We start from the raw sequence: 27814 nt of genomic DNA, 5'->3' as shown, positions 1-27814 counted from the left end.
CTCGATATATAGCCAAGTGTGATACTTGTCAAAAAGTGAAAGTTATACATTTGAAGTCCGCTGGAGAGTTACAGCCATTGCCTATTCTAGCTTGGAAGTGGGAGGATATTAGTATGGACTTTATTGTCGGTCTACCCAAGACATCAAAAGGTTTTGACTCAATATGGGTTATTGTAGATCGACTAACTAAGTCAGCACATTTTCTTCTAGTCAAGAGTATATATCCCACTATCCAATATGCCAAGTTGTATTTAGCACGAATCATGAGCTTACATGGTGTACCAAAGACCATTGTGTCGGATAGAGGTACATAATTTGTCTCCAACTTTTGGAAACATTTGCATGCTTCGTTGGGTACCAAACTTCTACATAGTACCACTTATCATCCACAGACTGATGGTCAGACTAAAAGGGTAAATCAAATACTAGAAGATATGTTAAGGTGTTGTGTACTTAACTATTCCAAAAAGTGGGATGAATATTTGCCTTTGGCTGAGTTCTCCTACAACAATAGTTATCAAGAGAGTATTAAGATGGCTCCATTTGAAGCACTCTATGGTAGTAGGTGCAGAACCTCATTAAATTGGTCTGAACCCGAGGAAAGATGGTTCTTTGGAGTTGACCCTATGAAAGAAATAGAAGAGAAGGTTAGGTAGATACAAAATAATTTGAAGATAGCTTAGTCCCGACAAAAGAGTTATGCAGATAAACAACGTCGACCCTTGGTGTTTAACAAGGGAGATTATGTATATCTGAAGGTATCGCTAATGAAGGGAGTCAACTGTTTCGGTGTTAAAGGCAAGTTGGCACCTCATTATATTGGACCATTTCAAATTTTGGAGAGGTGTGGAAAGGTGGCATATCACTTGAAGGTACCAGAACATCTCTCAGCTGTACACGATGTGTTCCATGTTTCCCAATTAAAGAAATGTCTTCAAGTGCCTGATCAAAATGTTGATGTCGAAGGAGTTGAACCTGATTTGACCTATTCCGAATATCATATCCGAGTTTTGGATCAGAAAGACCATGTCACTCAAAGGAGGACAATCAAGTTCTACAAGATACAATGGAATCAACATTCCAAAGAAGAAGCTACTTGGGAATCCGAAGATTACTTGCTAGAACAATTTCCGGAGTTCCTTGCTTCTACATAAAATACTATTAGTTGTACTCTATCTTTGTGAAGCATGTATTATAAAAGGACCTTACCTGTTTTATGGTTAAGTTTAGAATGTATTTGCTTGACACATTTCCTTTTTCATTACTTTATCGTAGGACTTTAAATCTCGAGATGAGATTTCTTTTAGGGGGAGAGGTTGTAACACCTCTGGTGTTTTAAACACTAAAATATGCCATGTCATCATATGCATTGCACATCATTCTTGTGTTAGTGAAAACTTTGAGATGCATTCACTAAAACAAGTTTACTTTTATGATTATATGTGTTGACTTGTATGGGATGAATCAAGTTCTAAACCTTAGTGTCAAATTGGAATTCCAAAACCCTAATTTCCAGCATTTAATTCTACCCTAGAAAAACCTAATTCAAAATCTAAGCACAATTTGGGGTTGAGCCTAAAAGAAAAAGTGTAGAGCTTGTCAATGTGTACAAAGTTGGTTTTTAGAGTTTTCAAAGTTGTTATATAAAATTTGGAGTAATTTGAAAGGGGATAAATTCTTAAGGTGTCCCCTTTTGATTTTAAACTTGTATTGTTAAATGTAGACATAATTTGAGTATAGTTATTAAAGTAAAGTTGTAGAACTTTTAATTTGGAGCAACTTTTATTTTTGGAGATTTTTGAGTTACCATACAAATTTGAAAGTAATTTGAAAAATGAAGCGAGTGGCAATTTGGTAAATAGCTTGAACAGTGCAAGCAGGCAGCTCTCGCCGTCGGCAAGCTTCCACCGGCTTCCATGCGCACCTGCGAGTGCCACCTCCTGCTTCGATGTGTCCGTGTTGCCGCTACATGTCAAGCGCACCTCTCCCGCCGCTCTCCACTCGCCTGATAAGTCTTAGAGCGCCCTCCGTCGCTCTCTCTCATTTCCTTTGTTTCCCGTTAGCATTGCCTAGCTCCGATGAGCTTGCACCAGAGCCGTAGAGACCTCCCAACCTCAGCTGAGCATGTAACCATGATCGCCATCACCTAGCGCCTCCATATCACCCACTTGCACAGCTTCTACCCCTCTAGTTTGCCCGGCGTAACCTCATCTCCTCCAACTCTGGCGAGGATCCACCGAGATCCATTCCACATTAGATAGGTAGTTCGGGTGGGTCTCTTGCTTCATCTTTTGCTGTTTCTTGATCTTCATTCTCTCATGATGTTCATGAGCTTAATCATTGATCATTTGGTCAGTTGCTTTCCTCAGAACGGAGCTTCGCCGTGAGTTCATGTCGCCGCTGTCGTCTCCAACACCGACGACTTAGCTTCGCCTCGCCTTAGCCATCGTTCTCGCACGCATCAGCTTCAGGGTGAACTACTGATCATGTCTGTGTGATCTATTTTACCTCTACCATGCCGTAGCCATGGGACCGCAGGACGGCGACAAGTTTTCTCCACCGTGCCGCTACGCGCATCGCTGCTTGTGTTGTGGAGCACTGTTGATTCAATTAGGTGCTCGGTTACGTCCGTTAGGAGGTGCTGACTATGTCGGAGACTTTAGTTTTGCCGGCAAAGTCATAGATCGTTGTCGCTATCTCGGTAGGACACCATCGAGCCGCCATCGTTGCCAGTGAGGACTCTGCAGTACTCTAGATGTTTAACCAGTACCCTTAGTCGAAGCGCAGCACTGGGGAGGTCGTGTTGGTTCCATCCATACCATCGGAGACCTCACCATCGGCAAGTAATCACCGGTCAGAGGGCCTCGCCGTTGTGGTCAAAGCGGGCTGACCGGTGGGGTCACCCTATCAGTGGCAGTTTAAGTGAAAATGAATTTTTCTATTTTGCAGAAATGGTTAAATAGTACTATGATTTGTTTATTTTGTGCAGAAATAAATAGAGCTCCAAAAATTATGGAAAATTTTGTGTGACCTCTCTGAGATGTGAACTATTTAGGAAAAATATTCAATGTTACTTTTCAGTATATTTTGAATGTGATAAAAATTGCTCAAATTAATTAATAAATGGAATTCCATGATTTTTCTAGGTTTACATAATTATCCAAAAATTATGAAAATTGTTTTTCTACTTAGTTATCATGTGATGAGCCTTCACAAAAATTTGGAGCTCATTTGGAAAAAGTTGATTTATTTCTTAATTTTGAATTAGTTAATTCATTAATTAAAACAAATAGTAAACCTTAATGACTTAAGTTTTGTTTGAATTTGGAATTGAGTGATGACCTTGGGTAATTAGCATAAAATGATCCTTGGTACTTTAAGTAAGTGTTTGAGTTTATGATCAAGTTTTGGTTAAGAAACGTGGTCATTAGTATTAATCTAAGTAAACCCTAGAGAAGGTTTAGTTAGTTGTTACTAACTATATCGCGAAGGAAAGTTGTATTCAAGTTATTAACTTTTGCATCCATCGTCAAGTATCATGTTTTATATCTCGCATCATATTAAACATGGCATTGTTACTACATGTAGTCAACAAAAGTGAGAACTTGGTAGTCAACCAAGGTGTTGAGGAAGTCAACCCACCTGTTGAGGTCGGGTTTGATATCTGTGGAGCATCTCCAGAACCTGATTATTTCGACAATCCAGACAAGCCCTGGATGCATTTAAACCTACCTTGTGTTTTACAAATTTTATCGCTTTTGTTTTTAAATATTGCATTAAGTGATTAGGAGTTGAGTGGAAACCTAATTGGTGCATTACCAACCTTGTTTTTCCATATCAACCTTGTTACCATCTTTAGTTCGAGAATGCCTAATTATGCTTAGCCATGCTTAGACCGATAAAAGTCGGGTTATTACTTGTCACCTGTGAGAAATAAATGGTTTATTGGATACGAGTGATTATTTATGAATCATGAGATATAATCATGTGGAGTAATAAATCTAGACCGGGCGGACTTGGTGTATGAGAGCCACAAGACATGGATGCCTTGTGAATGGGTTCTTTCCGCCTGTGTCGATTAAGAACCGTCCGTTGTTGAATTGCATGAGGTGAGACTTTGTAGTACTGGCCACATACTCCGATAAGCCTTAACTCGGCTATTCTATTACGAGAATGGCTACTCGCCCACTGGGAGTAGAGAGATGGCGAGAGTAGCATGTACCCACGTGGCAATGGGCTGGATTGGTGGAGTACTGTGCTCTCAGGTGGTGCGAACCCGTTCTTGTTTTAGAGAATCTGAGGATAGGTTGGTATATGTAGGTCAGGGACCTGCATATGTCGTGTGGTTGGAAATCCCCGGCTGGTTTATAATCAGTTCGAATTGTCATTGCTCCTCAGTTATGGAGACTCAACTCACTGTTCATCATCGTAGTTAACAAATAGAACTTGAGTAAGATTTGAGAAAGAGTTTGATATGAAGTTCATGATCTCAATATGGATCATGTCAGCTTTATATATGATCTTTATGAAGATTTAAATGTTGAAAGAAAGAATCTTGTTGGAGAGCTTTTACGCAAAAGATCTTTGATTCTTGCTAAAGCCTTACCTTGAATCCCTAAGCCTGCATTCCTGAGTCTTCTCCGTTTTTATGTCGGTTAAGTCTTGTTGAGTACTTTCATACTCAAGGTTCTTTAACCCTTGTTGTAGGTGAGCCTCATGAGTAGGTCTACTTTGGACCATGCTGTGTGACGGTTGTTCAAATCGAAGATGACAAGTAAATGTGTGGCCTTTGGGCAGGGCACTTTTATTGTGTGTTTTGTTTTATGTTACTAATGCTACTCCACTACTATGGTTTGTAATAATAATTGTACCTGGTTTGTAAGCTTTGAAACAACCGTTTTGTAACTAAGTTATTGTAAGACTTCTGCTATTTTACTCTAATGTAAATTAATGAATAAATTGTTGAAATACTGCAATGACTCTGTAATGGATCCTGCTCGAAAGAAATTATGGATGATTCGGGTTTCCCAAGGACACCCAATAGGCTTCTTAAGTTATCGGGAACATATGCATAGTCATCAAGGGTCATTGGACAATGACAGGTGCATGTGGGCCCTATAATTTAGGAGGTTCTGCCACAGGAATGCATTCTTCATTTGATGATCACTTAAAGTTGAGGATCACCTATGGAACCATCATCTTGCATGATTGATACCACATGTAGATGTGATACCACTTGAAAGAATTTTCTAGTATGGAACCACTTGTTGGATTTATCAATAAAAAATCATTTCTTGAACCTTTGCTATCTTCATGAGTACCACTTATAGGATATCACTTGTGAGTTGATCTAGACATTACTTGTAAATTATTGATGAAATACTTGAGTCTAGATACCACTTGAAATAAACAAACTAGATATCCATTTGCATTGTTGTCTTGTGCTTGTACTCTTATTACTTATCATGAGCTTCTATGGTTGACTTGAACTAAGTTGATTTGCCTAAGCTTCCAAGTCCGGTTTGAACCCTCTCTAAGCTTCTTCACACTCATTTGGAGGTTATCTTATCGAGGTTGTACTTGTCACTTGTTGGCAATCCAAATTAAATCAAGTACTTGAGTTCACTAGCTCATGAACAAATTCATATACTAACCACTAGATCAACTAATCAATCAAGCAATAGTGGTAGGCTATGAATTTAAATATTTCATTTGTTATACATGATCCTATGAAGCATGTACTATATGCACTAATCGCATACTAGTAAGGGATGATCATGCATATTACTATGATACCTTTGCTATGTTGGAGTAGAGGATAGTCACATAGATTCCAATTCAATACTCCAATAGCAATGTGAAGTCCAATTAATGGCTTGGTGAAGACCAATCATCATAGAAAGAGTCCATTCTTCACCCATATGAAATGAGAACCACTAATGATCAAGTGCACTATCTTGTTGTAGTTAGCTTGCTTCATCTTTTGATCAATGCTTGCATGAGAGAACTATTTGGAATACCACTTGAAATATCATGACTAGCTCTCTTTTGGGTGTTGCTTGCTTTTCTTGATCAACCCTTTTTATTGCTTCAACTAAGCATCTCAAATATCCCTTGGATCACCACTTCCATGTTAGCCTTCCAAGTACCACACTTGGTTTACCTACACATAGACGGCAAGCCCCTACACTAGGGAGAAGTGACCTCTCACCAAGAACCATTCTTGACACTCACTTGAAATAACTTGATTGATTGATTTAAGTGATGGACTTAACTTGATGAGTAACCTTGATTCCTTCTTTAAGTCTTTTTCTTTCTACTTGTTTAAGTCCTTTTCTTTCTACCAAATGATCTCCAAAAATATCTAGAACTTAAACTTCATCTTAAGTTTGATCTTGATCTTCCAATTTGAGTACCGAATGTGTGCAAAGTATACTTCCACAATCAAATGTCCTTGTACTCTTTACTTGTCATGCTTCTAGATCATCTCAAAACCAAACTTAGGTGCCTCAATTACTTATAAATATGTTTCAACTTGAGGACCTTTCAATCCAAGTGACTCCAAATAAATCCAATAATTGTCACTTTTCTGGCAGATTTTATACTCTTCAAAGAAAAATTCATATCTCCCAAAGTACAAATCCAAATACCATGAAATTTTGTGGAGATGTGACTAACTAGTTATATAGCAGCTGTAAAAATTTGAGCTTCATTTGACTTCTATATTGCTACCAGATTTCAATTCTTTCACCACTGTTATATGCTGAAAATTGCTGCACTATAGCTGACAAGATCCACTCCAAAACCAAAGCATCTCTTATCCAATTCTCATGAAATTTGTATAGAATATTATACCATAAGTCTAGAGCATGTATACCAATTTTTGTGCCAATCCAATAAGTTTTGATCAATCAAACATGGCTAAGATCACAGCTCACTCAGATTTTCAATATAGGACAGATTTCAATCACTTGAGCTATACTTCATCAAATGTGATTCAAACTTGAAACCAACTTGTTTGAATACTTTCACAAGACATAAATCCATTCAATCCACTCACTAAAAGTTATCTCATGAATTTATCCAACACAAATCAATCCAAACTTGATTACTAAGCAATTATCCATTCAATCATCTTATAGCAACCAACATTGCATATTTATCCAATTCAATCAACTCATATGCACCCAAATGAAATGATCAACAAGAGATATACCTTGGTTAGCTCATGATCATCCAACTAGTAAGCTTCAACTCAATTATTTGCAAGCCATCAAATATATCCAATTGAATCACCAACAACTTGAATTTGACACTTGTATGTTGTAGCACTTTTGGACTTCACTAATTCTTGGCATGGCATTGGAATATGATTGCACTAAGCTTTATAACTTGACTCAATATGTGATGATCAATATGAAATCAATTGAATCAAGTCTCCAATGCCGATGGTACCTACAATCATTCATCTACTTTTTGATGGTACCCAAACAAGTTTGGGTCCTCTCAAGTTAGGAGCAACATACTTAGGCAAAGCCTTAGTATGAGTAGCGGGATGTTTTACAATAGCAACCATAGAGGTATCATTACCATCCTTCCTAAGCATAGAATAATCATCAATTGAAATAGGCTTAGGAGTGTTACCTAGGAGACATAAATGTGCCATGTGTCCCCTTTCCTGGCATGAGTAGCACTTTCTCTTTGATTGAGCCTTCTCTTCCTTGCTCATGTGGTGCTTCTCATTGCCTTGCCTCTCATGGATTGCTTGAGCCTTCTTCTCAAGCTTGGTAGGACACTTAGAGGCAAAGTATCCTGTATTTCCACACTTGAAGCACTTGATGTGAGCATAGACTTTCTTCTCTTCTTGTGTCTTGTTCATCATGTTGGCATCTTGATTAGGAGTTTGATGCCTTGCTCTTGCTTTACCACCTCTTCTTGTCTTCTTCTTCATCCCCAAATCACCATCTTGATGGTTGATCTTGACTTGCTTTTGGGGTGTCTTCTCTTGATCAACTTGTGGCTTTGATTGAGGCTCTTCTAGTTGCTTCACCAATTGCTTGATTAGACACATTGAGGTAAGGTGACCCTAAGTGCGGCACTTGAAGCACTTCACATGCTTGAGCCTCTCTTCTTCTTTTATCTTCTTAAGCTTCTCAATGTTAGAGCAACCATTTACAAGGTGTCCCGCTTCATAACACCAGTAGCACATGGTATGAGAGAGCTTTCTTTGTTGTAGCTTCTTCATCTTTCTTTCTCTTTCTTTCGCCCTTTGTCATCTTCTTCTTGAAGCCAAGGCCACACTTGTCACCATAGTTTCTTTGAGTCTTCAACATGTGCTCAAAGGTGACTTTTGAGTTGTAGCACCTCTCTAACTTGTTGCTCAAATTCTTCACTTCCTTTTTGAGCTCATTGTTCTCCTTCAAAAGGTTAGTCTCACAAGACATAGAAGTAGAACAAGCATCTATTTGTGAATAACATGGCATTTCTAATAAATCATCACAAGAGGTGGATACATGCTTCTTGCCTACATCACAAGGGTTAGCAACAATATGTGATTGATCAATTGACCCATGTGATGAGCTTTCACTAGTTTTAGTTTTTTCATTGGAAAGTTCCTTAGTGAGAAAAGCATGGTCTTGAACAAAGTTATCATGAGCAACATTTAGTTCCTCATGAGCCAATTTTAGCTCCTCATGTGAACAAGTAGTAACATAAAGTAGATGCTTTTGTTGTTCACATGTGTTCTTTAGAAAAGAGTTTTCATTTTTCAATTTCTTGGTTTTAGCTTTCTTATTTTCTAAAGACATGGTCATGCTAGCAAGTCTACTCACAAGCTCATCATATGAATCAACATGATCAACCACATTATCATTTGATACCTTAGTGTCACCTTGTGACATGAAGCAATGTGTTGTAGTTGGAGAGCTTGTAGTAGCATCACAATCATGGCTTGAGCATGAAATAATATCATCAAGATCACCACCAAGTGTGCTTGAGGTAGAATCTTTATGTACAACACTTGTGGCATCATCATCAACCTTATCAAGTGATCTTGTGGTAGGATGATCATCATCATCACTTGACCATGAGGTGGAGCAATCTTCCACAATCACTGAATTGTGGTCAGTGCTCAACATCCTCATGCACCTCCTCCATGGGCTCATCATCATCATCATTGGAGACCGCCCCATACTTCTCATTGAGATAAACCCAAATCTCATGGGCGGACTTCAAGTCCATGATCTCACTAAAAATGCTATCATCTATAGATTGAAAGAATATGTTAGTCGCTTGGCAATCAAGATGTAGGCATTTCTTTTGCGCTTGAGTTGCATCCTTTCTATCAATCGCATGAGAAAATCCCACATCTATGATCCACCACATTTGGGAGGAAATGAACTTAAAATTGCATGTCATCTAATTTTTCCACCATGCAAAGTGTGTGCCATCAAAAGTGTATGGACACTCAACATCTAGCCCATAAGCCACCATCCTCTCAGGTCGGTGAAGACCACAAATGAGAGACCTAGCTCCGATACCACTTGTAGGGTTGAGATGGCGGACTAGAGGGGGGGTGAATAGTCCTTTCTAAATTTAATCGCGCCGGCTAACCAAAACAAATGTGGAATTAAAACAATTGGTCTAGCCAAGACTATACCCCTCAATCTAAGTTCACAAATACCTTACAAAGATCCTAATTAGACAACAAAGGTGTCGGGCTAGTTAGAGCTCACCTAACCAATTCTAGAAGCAAGGTCACATAAATCTATGCCACTAGTACTTCAAGCAACGAGGGAGCTCCTACACATGCTAGTAAGCAAAAGCACAAAGCCACCTAAGCTCACTAGCAATGCTCAATAACAAGGCAACCAATGCCAAATTAGAGAGTGAAAATACTTAGCTACACAAACTAAGTAATGTGACTAACGAGGTTACACAAACCAAATTAGCCACGCAAGGGAGCTACTTCTATGCTACACAAGCAAGAAGGTAACTAGTGAGCTACACAAGCTAACTAATTACAAGAGCAACTACACAAGCACAATGTATATGAAAGTAATCACTAGCTTGTGTAAGCGGATTGCAAACCAAAGGGAAGAACAATGTTGACATGGTGAATTTTCTCTCGAGGTTCACGTGCTTGCCAACACGCTACGTCCCCATTATGTCGACCGCTCACTTGGTGGTTCGGCGACTAATTGGCATCACCCGCCAAGCCCACACGTCGAGCACCGCAAGAACCTACCCTGAAATTGAGGGTAGCTCAATGACATGCTCAACTATAGTTGCTCTTCGTGGCTCCCGTAGGGCGAGCATAATGCCCCTCACAAAGCTCTTCTCCAGAGCACCGCATAAGCTTCTTGCGGGCTTCAACAGAGACCACCACCAAGCCATATAGGAGGTGGCAACCTCCAAGAGTAACAAGCACCACCGGCTTGCAAGATGACCACCTAGTGCCACTCGATGCAACCTCATGATGCAAGCACACTAGAATCGCTCACTCACTCAATTGGATGAACACTATCAAGCTAGAGTGAGTTAGAGGGCTTCCAAGCACTACCACATAAGCCACCAAGGCTCTAGTGTGCTCCACTCTACCAAGCTTTTGGCTAAAGGCTAACCACCACTTCTATTTATAGCCCCATGGGCTAAAATAGCCGTTACCCCTTCACTGGGTGTTTTTGGGATGACCGGACATGCCAGTCAGATTGACCGAATGCACCCTACTAGCGTCCGGTCAACGGATGACTACCACGTCATCCCTGGCTTCAAATACTGAGTATCCAATCTCAATGGTTAAGTTGCGAATAGACGCAGCATAGTGCCAAGATCAGATGCACCTCTACCGAGTTTGGTCGTTTCCAGAGAGCTCCTCGAGCCTCTATTTTGCGACCGGTCGCATCCAGTGCAGCATGACCTGATGTAGACTAGTGTCCGATCAGCTCTGCGCCCATGCATCAACTCTAGCATCACTAATGTCACCATACATCACATGCAACTAGACGAGTCCGCTCCTACATGACTGGACACAGACCAGCCAGAGTCATGTCATTTCTAGAGAGCTCCCAAGCCTCTGATTTGTGACCAGACGCGTCTGCTCCTGTACGATCGAACGTAGCACCTGAGTCTGGTCATTCTTCGACTACCACGCATCACTGTTGTTCCTCATGCCACCACATCAGCATATGTGAGCACTGACCGAACGCAGGCCCTGAGCGTCCAGTCACTCTTCGCACCAGCATCCAATCATGAGACAGAAACTGCACGCTCACTGCTGCCACTGACCAGACGCACCGGTCCTACCGAGGCCAGCGTCCGGTCACTCACATTGACCTCCTTTCACCACTGTTTCTTCATCGAGTTGATCCATTTCAACTCCAACTCCTCCTTTGCAAATGTGCCAACACCACCATGTGTATGTGTGTTAGCTTTTCATAAACATTTTCCAAAGGATTAGCCACTCAACTTGCCACGTCACTTGATCCTAGCGACGATGCAAAGTTAGATCACTTGAGTGGCACTAGATGACCGATATGCAAACAAGTTTGCCCCTCTTAATAGTATGGTCATCTATCCTAAACTCGGTCATTAGCTTCTCTACACACCTATGACCGGTGAAATGAAATGCCATAGGTTACACCTTTGGCTTGCGCATTCCATTCCATCTCTTCCAATGCCGATGAAACACATGCATCAACACGATCAACAATGATATGATCCACTTCATATCATCACATGATCATATTGGTTCATCGATCTTGACTTCACTTGCTTTTCACTGTTGCCTTCGTCCATCGGTGCCAAGTCTTGCTCAAGCTTCACTACCACGCGGTCCATCGCTCCAAAGCCTCCAACTTACCCTTCACGCTTGCAACCTGGTCCATCAAGCCAAGTCATGTCTTGATCTTCTCCACCTTGATCACATGACTCAATGTCATGTCTCATGTGTAATGAGCTCCTTCATCATCACATGTGTGAGCTTTGCAACATCTCCTGAGCCATTTCCACCTTCATGGCATATGTTGCTCACACACATGTACCTATGGACTAATCATCTGTGTATCTCACATAAACACAATTAGTCCACCTAGGTTGTCACTCAAGTACCAAAACCACACAAGGATCTTTTAGAGGGGACGTTCGCCCCTACTGGTGGTGGAGAGGATGGCACTTCTTGGCTTGTCGCGGCTGATGAGGTGCTTTAGCTCCAGCTGGAATGATGTTGCCACATTCTAGATCCTAAAAGGTAGGTCGAGGAGGTAGTACCAGAAGCAGTCAGGTGGCGGAAGCACCTCACCAGGTGGCAATCTGGTTGTGGACGTTGGCCAGCATGTAGAACATTGTAACACCTCGGGTGTTTAAATACTAAAACCTACCATGTCATCATATGCATTGCAAAGCAATTGGCATTTAGTGAAAACTTTGTTATGCATTCACTAAAACAAGTTTACATTTATGTGGTATGTGTTGAATTGTATTGATTGAATCAAGTTCAAAATTTGGTTTGGATTTGAATTTTAAAGAAAACCCTGATTTTCAGTATTTAAATCCTACCCTGAAAAACTCATTTCAAAATCTAAGCACATTTTGGGGTTGAGCCTAAAAGCAAAAGTGTAGAGCTTGTCAAGTTATACAAAGTTTGTTTTTGGAGTTTTCAAAGTTGTTATGAAAAATTTGAAGTAATTTGAAAAGGCGAAATTCGTTAAATGTCCCCTATTTGAATTCAAAATTTCATTTCAAAATGTAGAATGAATTAGGGGGTGGTTATAAAAGCAAAGTTGTACAACTTGGGTTTTTGAGCAACTTTTATTTTTGGAGATTTTTGAGTTGTTATACAAATTTGGGAGTAATTTGGATTTTAAAACGGATGGCAATTCTGTAATTATGTGGAACAGTGCCACGACCACCGCCCCACCGCCGGCGTCCTTCTGCTCGGTTCCAGACGCACCTGTGGCTGCCCTTGGCTTTGTGCTAGGCATGGAGAAGGCCACTGTGTGCCGTCTCCTTGATCCCTTGGCCGCTCTATAAAGCTCAGACGACATCGCCAGTTCTTTCTTTTCGTTGCTCTACTTTTCCCGTCGCCCTTGCTCAACTCCGGCGAACCCTCATTGTCGAACCAACGTCTGTGCCATCGCAGCAAAGCACTCATTAGCTTCGCCTACTCCTTGCGCACCTAGCCATCCAACTGTGGTCACCTAATGTCGTAGGGAACCCGCGGTGCGAACCCTTCTTCCTCGCGGCCGGCAACCTCACCGTCGCAAGCGCATCTCCGTGGCCAGCGTCCTCCGGTGAGCCGTTGCCCTTGATCAGTGTACCTACGGCTTTATCTCGATGCCGTGGTTCTTAATACATTGTTGCTTGATCGTTTTGCCCACTACAATCGCTGGAACACCGCCACTGACGATCTTTGCTTTGCCGTGATCACCGTGGACGTCGACCAACGTCACAGTTGCTCCTCCGACCTCGCTCTTTGCTCCAACGCGTTCGAGGTGAGCTACTGATGCTTCCTAGACCCTTTGTTTAACTGTTACCGGTCTCCTGTTGCCGGCGTAGCGCCGCCGTGCTGTCGCATCCGCCATGGTCAGGCATCAGCCTTGAATCGTGTTGTAATCGCTTAAGCTAGTGCCTTCAATCGATGCGCCTAGTCATGGTGGTTGTGTTGGTGTCTTCGTTGTCACTGTTGGTCTCATCATCGGCGAGGAAGCGTCAGTCAGCGCCAGTCGTCGCCATAGTCAAACGCGGGAGGTTGAATATGACAAGTGGGGTCCGTTGTCAGTGACTCAGCGTTCAAAATGAATTTTCTGTTTTTTCATATTTAAATGAATAGTGATATAATTTGTTATTTTTGTGTAGATTTATTTAGAGCTCCAAAAATTATGAAAATTTTTGTGTGACCTCTCTGTGATGTATATTATTTAAGAAAAATATGAAATATTGTTTTTCAGTACTTTTGAATGTGACTGAAAATTGCTCAATTAATTAATAAATGGATTTCCATGATTTTTCTAGGCTCAATTAATTATCCAAAAAATTATGAAATTTGTTTTGCCACTTACTTATCATGTGATGAATCTTTACTAAAATTTGTAGCTCAATTAGAATAAGTTAATTTATTTCATAATTTTGAATTAAATAATTAATTCATAAAAGCAATAGTAACCTTTAATGATTTAGGTTTTGTTTGAAATTTTGGATTGAGTGATGACCTTGGGTCATTAGTTGATAATGATCCTTAGCAATTGATATATGTGTTACGAAAAAGATTTAGTTCGTTTGACTTGCAACTGTATCACGAAGGAAAGTTGTATTCGAATTGTTAATTTTGCATCCATCATCAAGCATCATGTTTCGTATCCCGCATCATGTTAAACATGGCATTGTTACTACGTGTAGTGAACAAAGGTGAACATGTGGTAGTTAATCAAGTTGCGGAGGAGGTTAATCCGTCTGTTGAGGTCGGATCTGATACTTGTGAAACGTCGTAGGAACCTAACTTTTCCATCAACGAAGGCAAGCCCCGGATGCATTTAACCCTACCTTGTGTTTTACAAATTTTATCGCTTTTGCTTCTATATACTGCATTAAGTGATTAGGAGTCAAGTGGAAACCTAATTGGTGCATTACCAACCTTGTTTTTCCATATCTACCTTGTTACCAGTTTTAATTCATAAATACCTAGTATGCTTAGTCATGCTTAGTTGGGTGATTATCTATCACCTGAGAGTTTTAAATGGATCCCTGGTTACTTATGTTATCATGAGATATGAGCATGGGAAGTAATAAATCTAGACCAGGCGGACTCGGTGTGTGAGAGCCACAAGACATGGAGGTCTTAGTGAGTGGCTTCTTTCCAGCCTGTGTCGATTAAGGTCCGTCCGTTGTTGAATTGCATGAGGTGAGACTTTGTAGTACTAACCACATACTCCGGTAAGCCTTAACTCAGCTATTCTATTACGAGAATGGCTACTCGTGCACTGGGAGTGGAGAGATGGCGAGAGTAGCGTGTACCCACGTGGCCATGGGTCGGATTGGTGGAGTACTGTATTCTCGGGTGGCCCGGACCTGTTCTTGTTTTAGAGGATCTGAGTGCAGGTTGATATATGTAGGTCGGGGACCTATATATGTCATGTGGTCTGGAATCCCCAGCTGGGTTTATAATCGGTTCGAATCGTTGTTGCTCCTCGGTTATGGAGACTCAACTCGTTGTTCATCATCGTAGTTTAATAACTGGAACTTGAGTAAGGTTTGAGAAAGAGATTGATATGAAGTTCATGATCTCATTACGGATCATGGCAAATTCATATGTGGTACTTATAAAGTTTTACATGTTGAAGTAAAGAATTTTGTTAAAGAGCTTTTACGCAAAAAGAACTTTGATTATTGTTAAAGCCATACCTTGAATCCCTGAGTCTGCATTCCTGAGTCTTCTCAGTTTTATTTCGGTTAAGTCTTGTTGAGTACTTTTGTACTCAGGGTACGTTGACCCTTGTTGCAGGTGAGCCTCATGAGCAGGTCTATTTTGGACCTTGCTGCATGACTGTTGTTCAGGTCGATGATGATAAGTGAATGTGTGATCCTTGGGCAGGATGCTTATTTTGTGTGTTATGTTTATGTTAATTATGCCACTCCACTACTACTATGGTTTGTAATAATTATCGAACTTAGTTTGTAAGGTTTGAAACAACTGGTTTGTAAACAAAGTTATCGTAAGACTTTCGCTATTTTACTCTGATGTACATATTTGAATAAATGTTGTAATACTACAATGACTCTGTAATGTGATCCTGCTCGGAAATTGTGGATGATTTGGGGTTCCCCGAGGACACCCGACAGACTTCTTAAGTTACCAGGAACATATGCATAGTTGTCAAAGGTCGTTGGATAGTGACAAGTGCATGTGAGTCCTATAATTTAGGAGGTTCTGCCACAAACATCTAGCGACGGTCTAACATAGTGGGGTTTGGGCTAGGACCTCGAGATCCGCTCCCAGAAGTCCTAGCGGAGGAGGCGATGCTGGGAGCTCGTTGCTCGCCGGCGCAGCCCCATCGAGCGGACGAAGCTCGTCGTAGCAGGCGGCGACGTAGGCCTGGCTCCCAAAGTTGAGGACCTGGGCCGAGGCGAAGGTGCCGGCTGTGATGAAGAATACGCCAGGGAAACAGATGTCGTCGTCTAGGGCGGCGCTGCTTGCTCCAATGATGAGGCGGGTGACTCCGGCCACCGTAGAGCCTAAGTCGCACTTGACGCTGGCCCCTACTTGGCGCGCCAGCTGTCATAGGGTCATAACCACGGCAAGCATTGTTGTTCGAATCGGTGTCAGAGTACGGGTCTCCGGTGGCTCGGGTGGACTCAAGAACATAGGAATCACAGAGGGGACGCAAAAGTTTATCCTAGTTCAGGCCAATAGATGCCCTACATCCAGCAGCTGATGATCCTTATACTCAAAAGCACCCAAAATCAAGGGGTTACAATAGAGTATAGCGAGAGATTTGGTAGGGGGTTAGCTTGGTGCTAATCCTTAGGTCGCCTCGTCGCCGGTGGAGCCTTCCCCTCATCGGAGAGGAGGAAGACGACAGGATACGATGGATGAGCTCTCGGTGCCCCTCTCTCTAGGTTCCCCTGCCCTCAGTGCTGGGCAGGAGTGGACGGAATGGAATGGAATGATCTGTCTTGGATCGTCCCTCCTCCTCTAGGTCTGACCTTATCCATTATATAACGAGATAGGTCGGGTACATGGCGGTTTGGGGAGATAAGTCTATGGTCTACATACGCCGGAGTCTAGGAGGGTCTTGTAGCGGCGCTCTATGGACCGTGGTGGTGTCGTGGAGCCGAAGAAGCATTGGGTATCGTCCTAGCTGCTCTATTTTGACACTCTACGTGTCAAGCTGTGTCAGCTTGGATCGGCCACCCCTAGGTGGACCTTCTGGAGTCTTCTTGGTGGCGAAGGAGGTTGGCTCCAAGGGCTGATGTGCGGGCCCGGGAGCCGCCTAGCCCCTAGAGGCCGTGGAAAGCTTGTCTTCTTGTGTCATGCCCCGTGCGTGACCCTATCGTGGAAGTGGCCGACAGGGCCACGCCCATGGCGCGGCGTCTTGGAGCCCTCGAGCCTCGATGGCTCAGAGCTTGTCTTCTTGGCTGGCGTCGCAAGCCGGGCAGGATCCAAGGCCTGAGCTTGGACGTGTCAGTCGATTGGGAGTCTTAGGTCCGAGTAAGTCCCCGAGCCCTGTGCGGGGGCTGCGTTGTGCCCAGGCTCGGCCAGGTTTCTTGGTCGGAGGGTGCGCGCGAGCGTATCCGATGGGGTCGGGAACCATTGATCCTGAGGCTTAACTACCCATATGTTAGGATCTCGTCAGTGGTCAACAATAGTAGCTTATACTCCCTCTCATACTCCCTCTCAGTCCTGTTTTGACTTTTTTAAATGCATTGCTTTTACAACTCAATATAGTGTATATATAAGTGCATAACAAAAACTATGGCCATGTTCGCTTGTCTCATGAGCCGTACTGTTTCAGCGAAGAAACAATGTTTTTCTCTCACAACAAATCAGCGAACAATACTTTCAGCCATAACTTTTCAGCAAAGCGAACAGGGCCCTATGTATCTAGAAAAGTCAAAACCTCTTTTAATTTGGAATGGAGAAAGTAAATTAATCCAAAAAGCGGCCTCTTATAATTGTCCTGTTCGCTTGGCTGATAAGCCATGACTGAAAGTACTGTTGGCTGATTTATTGTGAGAGAAAAATACTATTCGTTGGCTGAAAAAGTATGACTTATAAGCCAAGCGAACTGGGCGAATGTTGCGTACATTATTAAAAAAAAAGTATCTATCCATGACTCAGTGTTATCGTAAACATTAAACAGTCAGTCACTTTCACTTGTAGTTTAGCAAGTATTAAGCTAAACAACTTCTTAAACCGGCAAAACAGCCATTTAGATAGGATAAACAGTTGTTTAAACGAAAACGACGTACCCTAGAGTAGAGTAAGCAATGTGTAAACAAGCTAAACGGACGTTTAGACAGTGCCATGACCAGTCTTTTTCTCTGACAGCACATAGGTGGCATTTGGCTATGTAAATAAGCTTTGGATTTATATACATATTATGTCTAGATACATAATAAAAGCAATTATATCTACAAAATCCAAAAGGTTTTACAATTTGAAACGGAGGAAGTAGCATCTAACGACAAATGCTTTGTTCTGCAAGACTTATTGCGGCTACGGCTGATTTGTAGGGCTGATTTATTATGAGAAAAAATATTATTCCCTGACAAATAAAGCTGATTTCTAGTTGATAAGCTCAAACGAACAGACTGAAATATAGACACCATGTGCTACTTTTTTCAAACTATAAATCAAATTTGTCGAAAATCCCTGCCAGTAGTGCTCGCCTATATACCAAACACATTTCTCAATCCAACAACATATGTTCTTGACAATCATAATCTGCCGATACGGAACCAAATAGAGTGAAAACCCATTAGACTGCATGCTGATACATATATATAGTTGCAGTGCCCTAGAACGCACAAGACTTTCTTCCGGGTGACTTCATGGGACTTGGGAAAAAGATTGATTCAGGTTGCCATTGCACAGAGTATGAGTGTACACCATGTAATGTGTTTTCCTAAATAACTATATTGAATTCATACACAAAATTAGGAGATATACAGGGAAGAATCAAAGAATTTATCACTAGTGATCCCACAAACATAATGTTCAAATGCCCTGTCAACATGCAAATATTACAATCAATCAACGACAGGTGCAGAACTCAAAAAGATAAAAAACCTGGGATTCAAAAACCCCAGGTGTCATGTTTTTTCCCCACATTCCAGGTGATAATGGATAAGACTCACATATCTCATCATATATTGAGGTTTGCTCGGCCTGTTCTACCAACACTTGAATCAGGTATTGACGAGGAGGAAAATCTGTGGTATCTGTAGTTTTCTGAAGAAGAGGACATTGGCTGCTGTGGATAGAGTGTCGGGGGTGGAGTTAGGTTCCGCTGTGCAGGCAGTGGGGCAACCCCATTGTATTTGTAGCTCTGGCCACCGTAGCTACAAGTTAGGAAACAAGCGTGTCAACAAGATGTTGCTGAAGTAACCAAATTATTGATCATGTCTCGGCATATATCCACTTCTCATCAAGAATACCAGACAAAAAATCACAAAGAGAATGTTTATTCATCAAACCCTCATGCATTTGTCAGTAATAGATAGTCACCTTTTTCTTTGGAACATGTCATCATCATTCACAGTTTCTACGGGAAGAATGGTATCTTCTCTGGGAGTGAGTGACCATGGGCTAGGGGTAGGAAGCTCATTCGAAAAATACCTCCTCCTTATCAACTGAATGATGTACCACAATACCATTTGTGAATAATACTATAGTGTGAATCGCTAATCTAATGGACAAGGATTCTTTTGCACAAACCATGCGGAAGAACTTGATTAAAGCTTCTTTATCATATCTTGCCTCTTTCGCAGCCTGTATTCAAAGGTCAAACCTATCATTTCAAAATTTAAATAGCACAGCACACACATAATCAATAAGAAAACAGGACTTCTTGTTTCTTCACAAGCCAGACAACCTATGGATCACCACACTATAGTCAGTTAAAGCAAGACATCAGACAGCAAATAATGGTATAGAGAAGCTTTACCGTGAGCAGACCAGAATTGCCAGGAAAGCTATCTGCAAGTGGAAGTTCTTCACTGGATGGAAGCAGGCCTTGTTTTTCAACCCATTGACGAGCAACATCAACAAGATTCCCACTGCTCACTCTTCTACCATCTCTTGGAGCAATATCCACTTTGTTGGCAATAACTAGGTAAGGAACTGGAAGGCCACCAGGACCACCAGACCCAAGAGGGGCTGAAAAGGTCCCAGATTCAGCAACCTCCACTGCCCACTTGTTCAAATTTGTCTTTGTTTTCCTCTGGGAGAGGTCATAAACAAATATGACACCTAATAAATAATTTCGGAAAAGGTTAAGAATCTTTGAAGTTTAAACTATCTTCTTGTCGAAAAAGAAAACTTTAAACCGCATTATCTATTATTATTCAGTAGCAATACATTAAGAATATGTAACACATAAAAATTTCATACAGGTAAATAGATCACCGCATTCTGCCTACTACCTACAATGTCTCTGGGCCGAGGGCCCAGAACTATAGATTATTCTAACATTAAGCCATCTCTTCCACATCAGTTCAGGCTTCAGCATGCAACCACAAATAAAACGGAACTTGGGCAAAACTGGACAATAAGGTCTCATATTGTGGACATACCATGCCAGGTAGTTTCATGCTGATTTAACAAAATGTAACAAAGTTCATATAAGAAACACAAGAAATATTGGAAGGTACACTAATGGGCTCTATATTTTTTTTCTTTCCCTATATTCATGACTAATGGGCTGAGAAGATGAAATATCATTCAAAGGGGATATTGTTGCATATTACACAGTTTAACTAGCTGCAGAAAAAAAAATGAATTCTGCAAAGATGCAGCATGGGATTACTATATTGGCAGGGAAAATGATGCAGAAAACACCTACCATTAATTTGTGAATAAAAAAGTGAACGGCACTCTTTGTAGCGCTCATGTCCTGAAACATCCCAAAGCTCAACGAAGAAGTTCCTTTCAGCATCACCCTTGATGCTATTAGACGAACTCCCTGAACTACTGTAAGTAATATGCTGCAAAATGGGAAATAATGCTTGTGTGAGAATATATTTTGAAAATTAAAACAAAGGAAATTAGGCCCAGGATTACTTACTTTAACACCAACTGCACACCCAATTGTTTGGGCTGGTCGAGCCACTGCGGAACCTTTCAATAAGAGATGCACCAATGAAGATTTGCCGACACCTGTCCAAAATTGAGGATGATGATAATCTGCCATACTCCCCACACAACTAAAAAGAACTGGCATAGTCTACAATTCAGTAAGCACTCAGGTATTGTCTAATACTTTGTCAATTCAACCAATACCCAGAATCATAGAAAACTTGGTAGTTCATATCAATATGTGATCACAACAGTAAATTCAAGGTCTAATAGGGCAGACAGGATATATTTGAGATGTGATTCAATGGCATTCCAGCAATGTGCTTATATAAAAAAGGGCGTACCCAGTGCAGAGAGCTCCCGCTCTGTGCAGGGTGTGGGGAAGGGTGTTAGTGGCAAGCCTTACCCTCGCTTGTGCAATGCGAGGAGACCACGACTCGAACCCGGGACCTTCCGGTCACAGGCAGGTAAGACTCTACCGCTTGCACCAAGCCTGCCCTTCAGCAATGTGCTTATATAGCAAATTGTAGTATGATGCACAACCATCCATTGTGGGATGTGTTCTGTGGATAGCAGAGAATCACTGCCATCATATTTTCATATATATGTCAAGGACAAGGATAGTGCCAGAATTTGTAATTTGTTCCAAACAGTAATCAAGAAGTATATATGGTTCTTCAATTCCCCAGACAATTTCACTTATTTTGGTGTAGAAATTTATCAACAGGAGAATAAGAAACTCAATCCATTATCAAGAATTTACCATTTTCATGAGACATGCGGGCTTCACATAAAGGGGTGTCATATTAAAGCATACAGTTTTTATAAAGTTGAAGAACGTGATACAAAAAGGAATAACAGTCTAAGAAACAGCTGCCATCGAAATTATGTGAGATTAAAATTATAATTTCATATCGAAGGAAAGGAAGGAAAAAGATGGGACCTCAAATAGGTTGCTGAGAAATTGGTTCATTGAATTCATTGGAATGTTAATAGCTTTTTAATTAGCAGCACTCAACACAAGCCAATCTTACCTAATAGACCACACATGATGCAAGCTGTGCAGAAAATTTGATCATGGGGGTTCTCAAATCATTTCGTAACTACATGATAAAGGATCTGTGAATTCTGCTAGTAAAGTTATCATGTGTTTTACAATCTCTGGCGACAAACATTATCCTGTTCCACAGCAAAGCATGGCACTGCTTCCGTTACAAGTATTGCATTTTAACTTGAATGGTGAACGAGGCTCAAACATCCAGAGAGTTCCATGAATTATCTACAAGCTTTGCTCGCAAAATAAACCAGAATAATCTGCAGGACATGTCCCTTTGGTAAGGAAGAGAAAATACACGAATCAAATTGTAAGGAAGCAGACATTAATAGAACTGAGGAGTGCAATTACACATAAATGAAATCCCCTGAATTAGAGTGCTGATTCTTGGTTGGCTCATGAACCTATAAACTATAATCTAGCCATAACATGAAAGCGAAGTATAGTTTCATGAGGTTCAAGGAAAAATAACGTTTGGCCTCACAAAGTTTAGACGCAAGTATATGAAAGGGTAACTCCAAAAAGGATATGGCTTTTTAAGGCTGAAAAGGCACACACAAAGGAAGGCACAAAAGTCCAAGAAATGGTTGTCATTCAAGTGGTGTGAAGTTAGAATTTCATTTCATACTGATGGTGTGTGTGTGTGTGTGGGGGGGGGGGGGGGGGGGGGGGGGGGGGGGGGGATGGCAAGACTACTCAAATGACTCATTACAAATGAATTTCTCAGATTCATTAGAAAGTCACTCTGGCATCGCTGAGAAATCAGGTTGTCGAATTCATTGACAGGTTAATAGCTTTCTAAAAGCAGGAGTAGCTAAATTTCACACAATCTGATCTGAGGCCTTATAGACTACAGATGATCCAAGCTGTTCTAAAAAAGATATTTTGGTGGTACTCAAATCATTTCATAGCTACTACATGATAAAGGTTCATCAAATTCTTCTGGTAAAGTCATCTCATGCTAATAATCTCTGGATGCAAACATAATTCTGTTCCACAACACAGCATGACACAAATTGTATTTCAAGCACTTCCTCCATTTCAAAATGTAGGGCATATTAGAATTTTGTATGTTAAGTGCGCAAAAGATACATTAATAGATTCGTATTCGACATGCTTTTTAGTAAGATATTGGTCCCAGATAATTGATAACATATTGTATAGGAAATTAGTGGTGAAAGTATACCTCAAGAGACTTTCTCAGATGATAATACACGAAAGAAATAGAGGTAGTATATCCAGGGTGTTCCCATGAGTTGGCTACAAGTTTTGCCCATAAAGTAAACAAAAATAGTACGTGGAACATGTCCGTCTATTGTGGAAATGAGAATCCACGAATTAAATTGTAAGCAAGACATCGGATGAAGTAATACCCTGAATAAGAGTGCCGATCCTTAGTTGGCCCGTGATCCTATAATCTAGCCGCACTAAAGTTAAATCCCACTAAGCCGAAGCTACTCACTAATCTAGCCCATGAGGCAGACTGACCTGAGTCGCCAACGACGAGCACACGCACCTGGCCGCAGGGCGGCCCGCCGCTGAGGTCCCGTCCGTTGCCGCCCCCAGTCCCGCCGCCGTCCTTCCAGAACATCATCGCCTATTCCCTCCTCTTCCACCTCCTCCTCACCCCAATCAAGCAGCGATAGCAATAACAGCAACTAGATCAACGGATCCGGAGGCGGTGGCGTCCCCGGCCGCATCCGGGAGGTGCGGTGGTAAGGGATCCGAGAGGTTGAGTAGCAGCAACAGCAGAGCGAGGGTTGTTTTCCCGTGGGAGTGGGACGGATGGATCTGCGGGTTTGCGGCTGCCGGGATGTTAGTTGGTTGGGCGGCTGCCGTGTACGTGCGACGGTGCGATGCGAGTCCCTTGCGCTGCTGTAGTTCGGCGGCCGCCGAATCGGCGATGGAGGTAGAGATGCAGCCACACATGGGTGGAATTTGTATATATAATATAATATTTTTAAACTTTTTAAAACAAAATTTCACGATTTTTTAAATCTTGTTAAACCTTTTCAATTAATTAATAGAATACTAATAACCCTTTGCCCATAATGACAAAACAACTCGGTCATGCTAGACATCTGGCGGAGCAAAGCTATCACCACCATCATGGCACGTCCATCCATACTGACATGTCATGAGCCCACCTTGTCGCGGCAAGGCGTCTAGTGTTGCAGGAGCTCTCTCTCTTCGTTAGGTTAGCCATCTTTAGGCAACCTCATGCCTAAATGAGGGTCAATTTTGGTTGGGAAACACTTCTCACACTCGAGTGAGCAGGGTATACCCTGTTTGATTACGTGTTTCTTAGGTCGTATTTAGTAGATTTCTAGTAGAACGGGGGCCTAGGGTTTTTGCAATGTTTTTAAGTTACATATCAATGGAACAAAGAATAGGTATATCATCATAGTCTTTCTTGCTGTCATACCTCATAGGCTCTGCACACGGGTATATACATGTACAATTAGTTGCATTTAAATTATGTGCTTAGTTTATGTCATACTTGTATTTATAGGTATGGTAGTATAGCTGCTTTCAACTACCACCTCAAGACAAACTGTAATCGATTTTTTGTTGACGGATCGATTAGTTCGTTTGTTTCGTGGAGGAGTGGTCAAACAAAATAGGGAGTTTGAAAACATGATGGATGAAGTAATATTGTTTGATAGGTATTGACGCCGAAAAATCCTGATCACTGGCTGATTGGGACTTGGCCGATGGAGATCCCTCGTCGTCAGACGACGGCCTTGAGATTTGCTTAGCTCCAACGCAGGTCCAGTCACTTTTAGAAGTTCATGGGTGAAGCGACCTCGATTTCCGTGAAGGGAAATCCGCAGCGTCGTAGTGTAATAAGACCGTTGTAGATCATATTACACAAATTCCAGTCGAATATCACATCCATACAACGATAATATCAGAGTACAAATAGTGCGGAATTACATAAATTATTACATCGCCGCATTGGCGGAATCAAAAGTATCATTCATTCAGAACAGCTTGAAGATAAGGATCACCAAACTCGAGCATAGGCACGAACCCCTCAACCATCAAACTCCTCGGAGCTATACTCCTCAGCAGAACCTGTGTGCCAAAATTTATCAGTACGATTTGTACTGGCCACTCCCAACCCTATGAGCATTGCTTTGTGGAAATTGGATGCATGTTTGATATAGTCAAAAGAAACCTATAAGGCTGGGGTTTCCTATGCATTTAGCATATCAAGTATATATAAAAGTATAGGCAAGTTTTAACACCATTCCCACACACATTCCTCCCCATTCCATTTCCTAGAGCCAGGTTTCGATCCTGGGATCAATATACCACCATCTCCATCAACACCATACCATCGCTCAGTCGACAGACCAACTCCCTCTCAGCACTGTCTCAAGGCCCGTAGCCCCTGGCTACGACCGAACACTCACTCACGGGGGAAGAAGAGAATGACTCATCACACTATCTAGTTTAAGCGAAACCCAGAAAAGGTCCATAGCCGACAAGTCGGCACATGTATCGATCGATCAACCATACACTCTGCAGAGGTTTCACATAACCACAAGATCCGCCTTCCTTGCTGACCGTCGTCAACTAGACTGATTCCGACCACTTGCTAGCCTAGGATAATGCCACTCTACCATTCAGCCCTGGTACACCCCAAGTCTAGTCTTGGGTGGCTGAAACTGTGAGTCATGAGCCAGGTCCATAAGGTCTCCATGAAGTCTCGAAAGGGTGTGGGAGAAATCCTCCGTGCCCCGTACCTCCTTCACTATCCGCTATCAACCTAGCAGTAGTGGCAATATCCTACCAAGTAGTCCGGCCGTCCCGCACCATATAGGGCGAGTGGTACGTAAGGCTTCCCGGTGAATCTGAGTACTAGTAAGTCCTTAGGGATGACCAAGCCAGAATGTCTTCATCAGGGTTTCCATTTACTGTGCCACCACAGCACCTCCATCCCGGGCTCCTCCCATCACAGGTTCACACCTAGGACCACCTCATATACCATTTACCCACCACAGGTATCCATTCCAGGGGTGCCCAGGTAGCATCCCATAGCAAGACTTGCCCCAGGCTCGTCGTATACTCCAACTTGGTCGACACACAACCCTCACTCTCCACACACCCAAGTCACACACGCAGCACTCTCCCCATAGTTCAGATGACGCTAGTTTCCACCACGCACGTGGTATAAGCGTAGTAGAAGTATAAATAATGGAATATATAGCAGTAAGCGTGTGTCTAGCCTAATAGCAGGATATGCAGGGGTAAGGTTGCGTCAAGGTAAAGGCCTTCAAGTAAGCATACTACCATGCAAGTCCTATCATAATATGACTGTAGCAATAAAGTAGAGCGATAGCAGTTCTATGCTAGCCATGCGTAATAGGTGCTATGAGATTGGGTGGGATGTGGCACCTTCAGTATAGTCGTCTCTGTTCTCCTCACGGTACTCACGGTCCTCGTCCGTCAGGTTCTCCTCGAGTCTGCATCGTTCGTATTATAGTCGCGTTAGCGACGTCTATAGAATAGCACAAAGAAGCAATGGAAATTCAAAATAGCCAAATGAACTCAAACATGGGTTCATTGCGTAGAGCTTGATTTTAGATGAATTTTGGTTCTAGTTTCGTATTTTTCCGAGGTCGTATGAATTAGTTATGAATTTTCGAAGTTTAAATCATTTCTAAAATTAGATAAAGGCTGAATTACTCCTGGGCTGACACGTGTCACGGTGTGACTGGTCCACGTGGCATGATGACGTCAACATGATGTCATCAACGTCGTCAGTTCCGATAGGTGGGTATAGGGCTATTGGGTCACTAACATGTGGGTCCGGTCAAAGTCAACGTCAGTCAACGGTGAGTCAACGGTCAACGGTCTACGGTCAGTGGTCAGGGTCATTGACGTGTGGGGGCCAGGGTTGCTGACGTCAGCAACTGACATCACCATGACATCAGCATGATGTCACCCCGGCTGTGTTGGCTTTTGACGTGTGGGTCTCGCGTGACGTCATCATGACATCAGCGTCTAACATGTGGGTCCAGAGCGTCTGTGCTACTGACATGTGGGGCTAGGTCAACGATCAATATGGGTCGAGTCTCGACTGGGCTTGGACAGGGCTGGATCTAGGCCAGGCTTGGCCCGCCACGTGGCAAGCTGTGACGCTGCCACGTCATAGTCGTGGGCTTCCACTGGGCTTCGTCCACAGTGCTGGCTCATGGTGCGTGGTTCATGGTGGACGCAGGTTCATGGTCCATGGACCTAAGACAGGGTCCATGGTGGACCGAGTCCATCATCTTTTCTCTCGGCTTGGCTCACGTGCACCGAGTGCAGGCGTGGACGGCCGGCGAGGGGAGTCTCCCCTGTTTTCTCCTGCGGCTGTGCTCCCGCCGGCAGTGTGCTCGCTGGTGAGCCTCTGTGGCGGCGCTGGTGTGCAATTGACATAGGTGGAAGCTCCGCCGAGCCTTGGCATCTTCATTAGTAGGGTTACCACAGCGTGCGGGGTCCCATGGTGTGCCGACCATGGTGGCAGCCTTCCGAGCATGATGGCAGCGCTGGTGAGGTGGCTATGGCCATGGTAAAGCGCCCTGATGGGGCGTGTAAGCTTCTACGGCTCCACAGGGACGCGGCGTGGGTGTCCAGGGCTCAAGGCGAGGCTTCATGCTTCCAGGTGGCCGGTATGGGCTCCCCGGCGGCCACGGTGACATGGTGACGACGGTGAGGCGCACGGTGAACTACAGGGCTCCAGCGGGGTGGTCACAGCATGGTCGCAGGTGTTTCCCGTGGCTCCAGCGAATAGGGCGGGCGAGTCAGGGAGGCGCCAGGCGCTCCCAGTGGTACTAGCCATGGTGGTCGGCCGCTCTGGCCAGTGGTCTGGTGCTCGGGCCAGTGGTCTGGTGCTCGGAGGTGGTCTGGTGCTCGGAGGTGGTTGGGTGCTCAGAGGTGGTCTGGTGCTCTAGCCGGTGGTCTGGTGCGCCAGCGGT

The 27814-nt window shown here is 42.8% G+C and overlaps 1 protein-coding gene across 1 annotated transcript; it reads right to left on the bottom strand.

Moving 5' to 3' along the window:
• Positions 1–18458: 18458 nt before the first annotated feature.
• Positions 18459–23715, bottom strand: LOC136539226 (small GTPase LIP1-like). Its single transcript, XM_066531168.1, has 7 exons — positions 23334–23715; positions 20781–20872; positions 20559–20700; positions 19662–19966; positions 19433–19486; positions 19223–19347; positions 18459–19056 (listed from the first exon to the last, which is right to left on the bottom strand). The coding sequence occupies exons 1-7, from the start codon at positions 23437–23439 to the stop codon at positions 18861–18863; spliced, it is 1020 nt and encodes a 339-aa protein (XP_066387265.1). The 5' UTR covers positions 23440–23715; the 3' UTR covers positions 18459–18860.
• Between the last annotated feature and the right edge of the window lie 4099 nt (positions 23716–27814).

This window comes from Miscanthus floridulus, chromosome 2, assembly GCF_019320115.1.
Source record: "Miscanthus floridulus cultivar M001 chromosome 2, ASM1932011v1, whole genome shotgun sequence".
In the NCBI taxonomy this organism is placed as follows: domain Eukaryota; kingdom Viridiplantae; phylum Streptophyta; class Magnoliopsida; order Poales; family Poaceae; genus Miscanthus; species Miscanthus floridulus.
Note: the sequence above shows the minus strand (reverse complement) of the source record. Positions and strands in the feature narration are given on the sequence as shown.

Excerpts from the sequence above, each read along its gene's own strand:
- LOC136539226 (XM_066531168.1), bottom strand. The coding sequence starts at position 23,439 with ATGATGTTCTGGAAGGACGGCGGCGGGACTGGGGGCGGCAACGGACGG. Across the intron at positions 19,967-20,558 it reads TTTTTATTCACAAATTAATG|GTGTCATATTTGTTTATGAC; the intron begins GTAGGTGTTTTC and ends ATTATTTATTAG. Across the intron at positions 19,348-19,432 it reads TAATCAAGTTCTTCCGCATG|TTGATAAGGAGGAGGTATTT; the intron begins GTTTGTGCAAAA and ends TACATCATTCAG.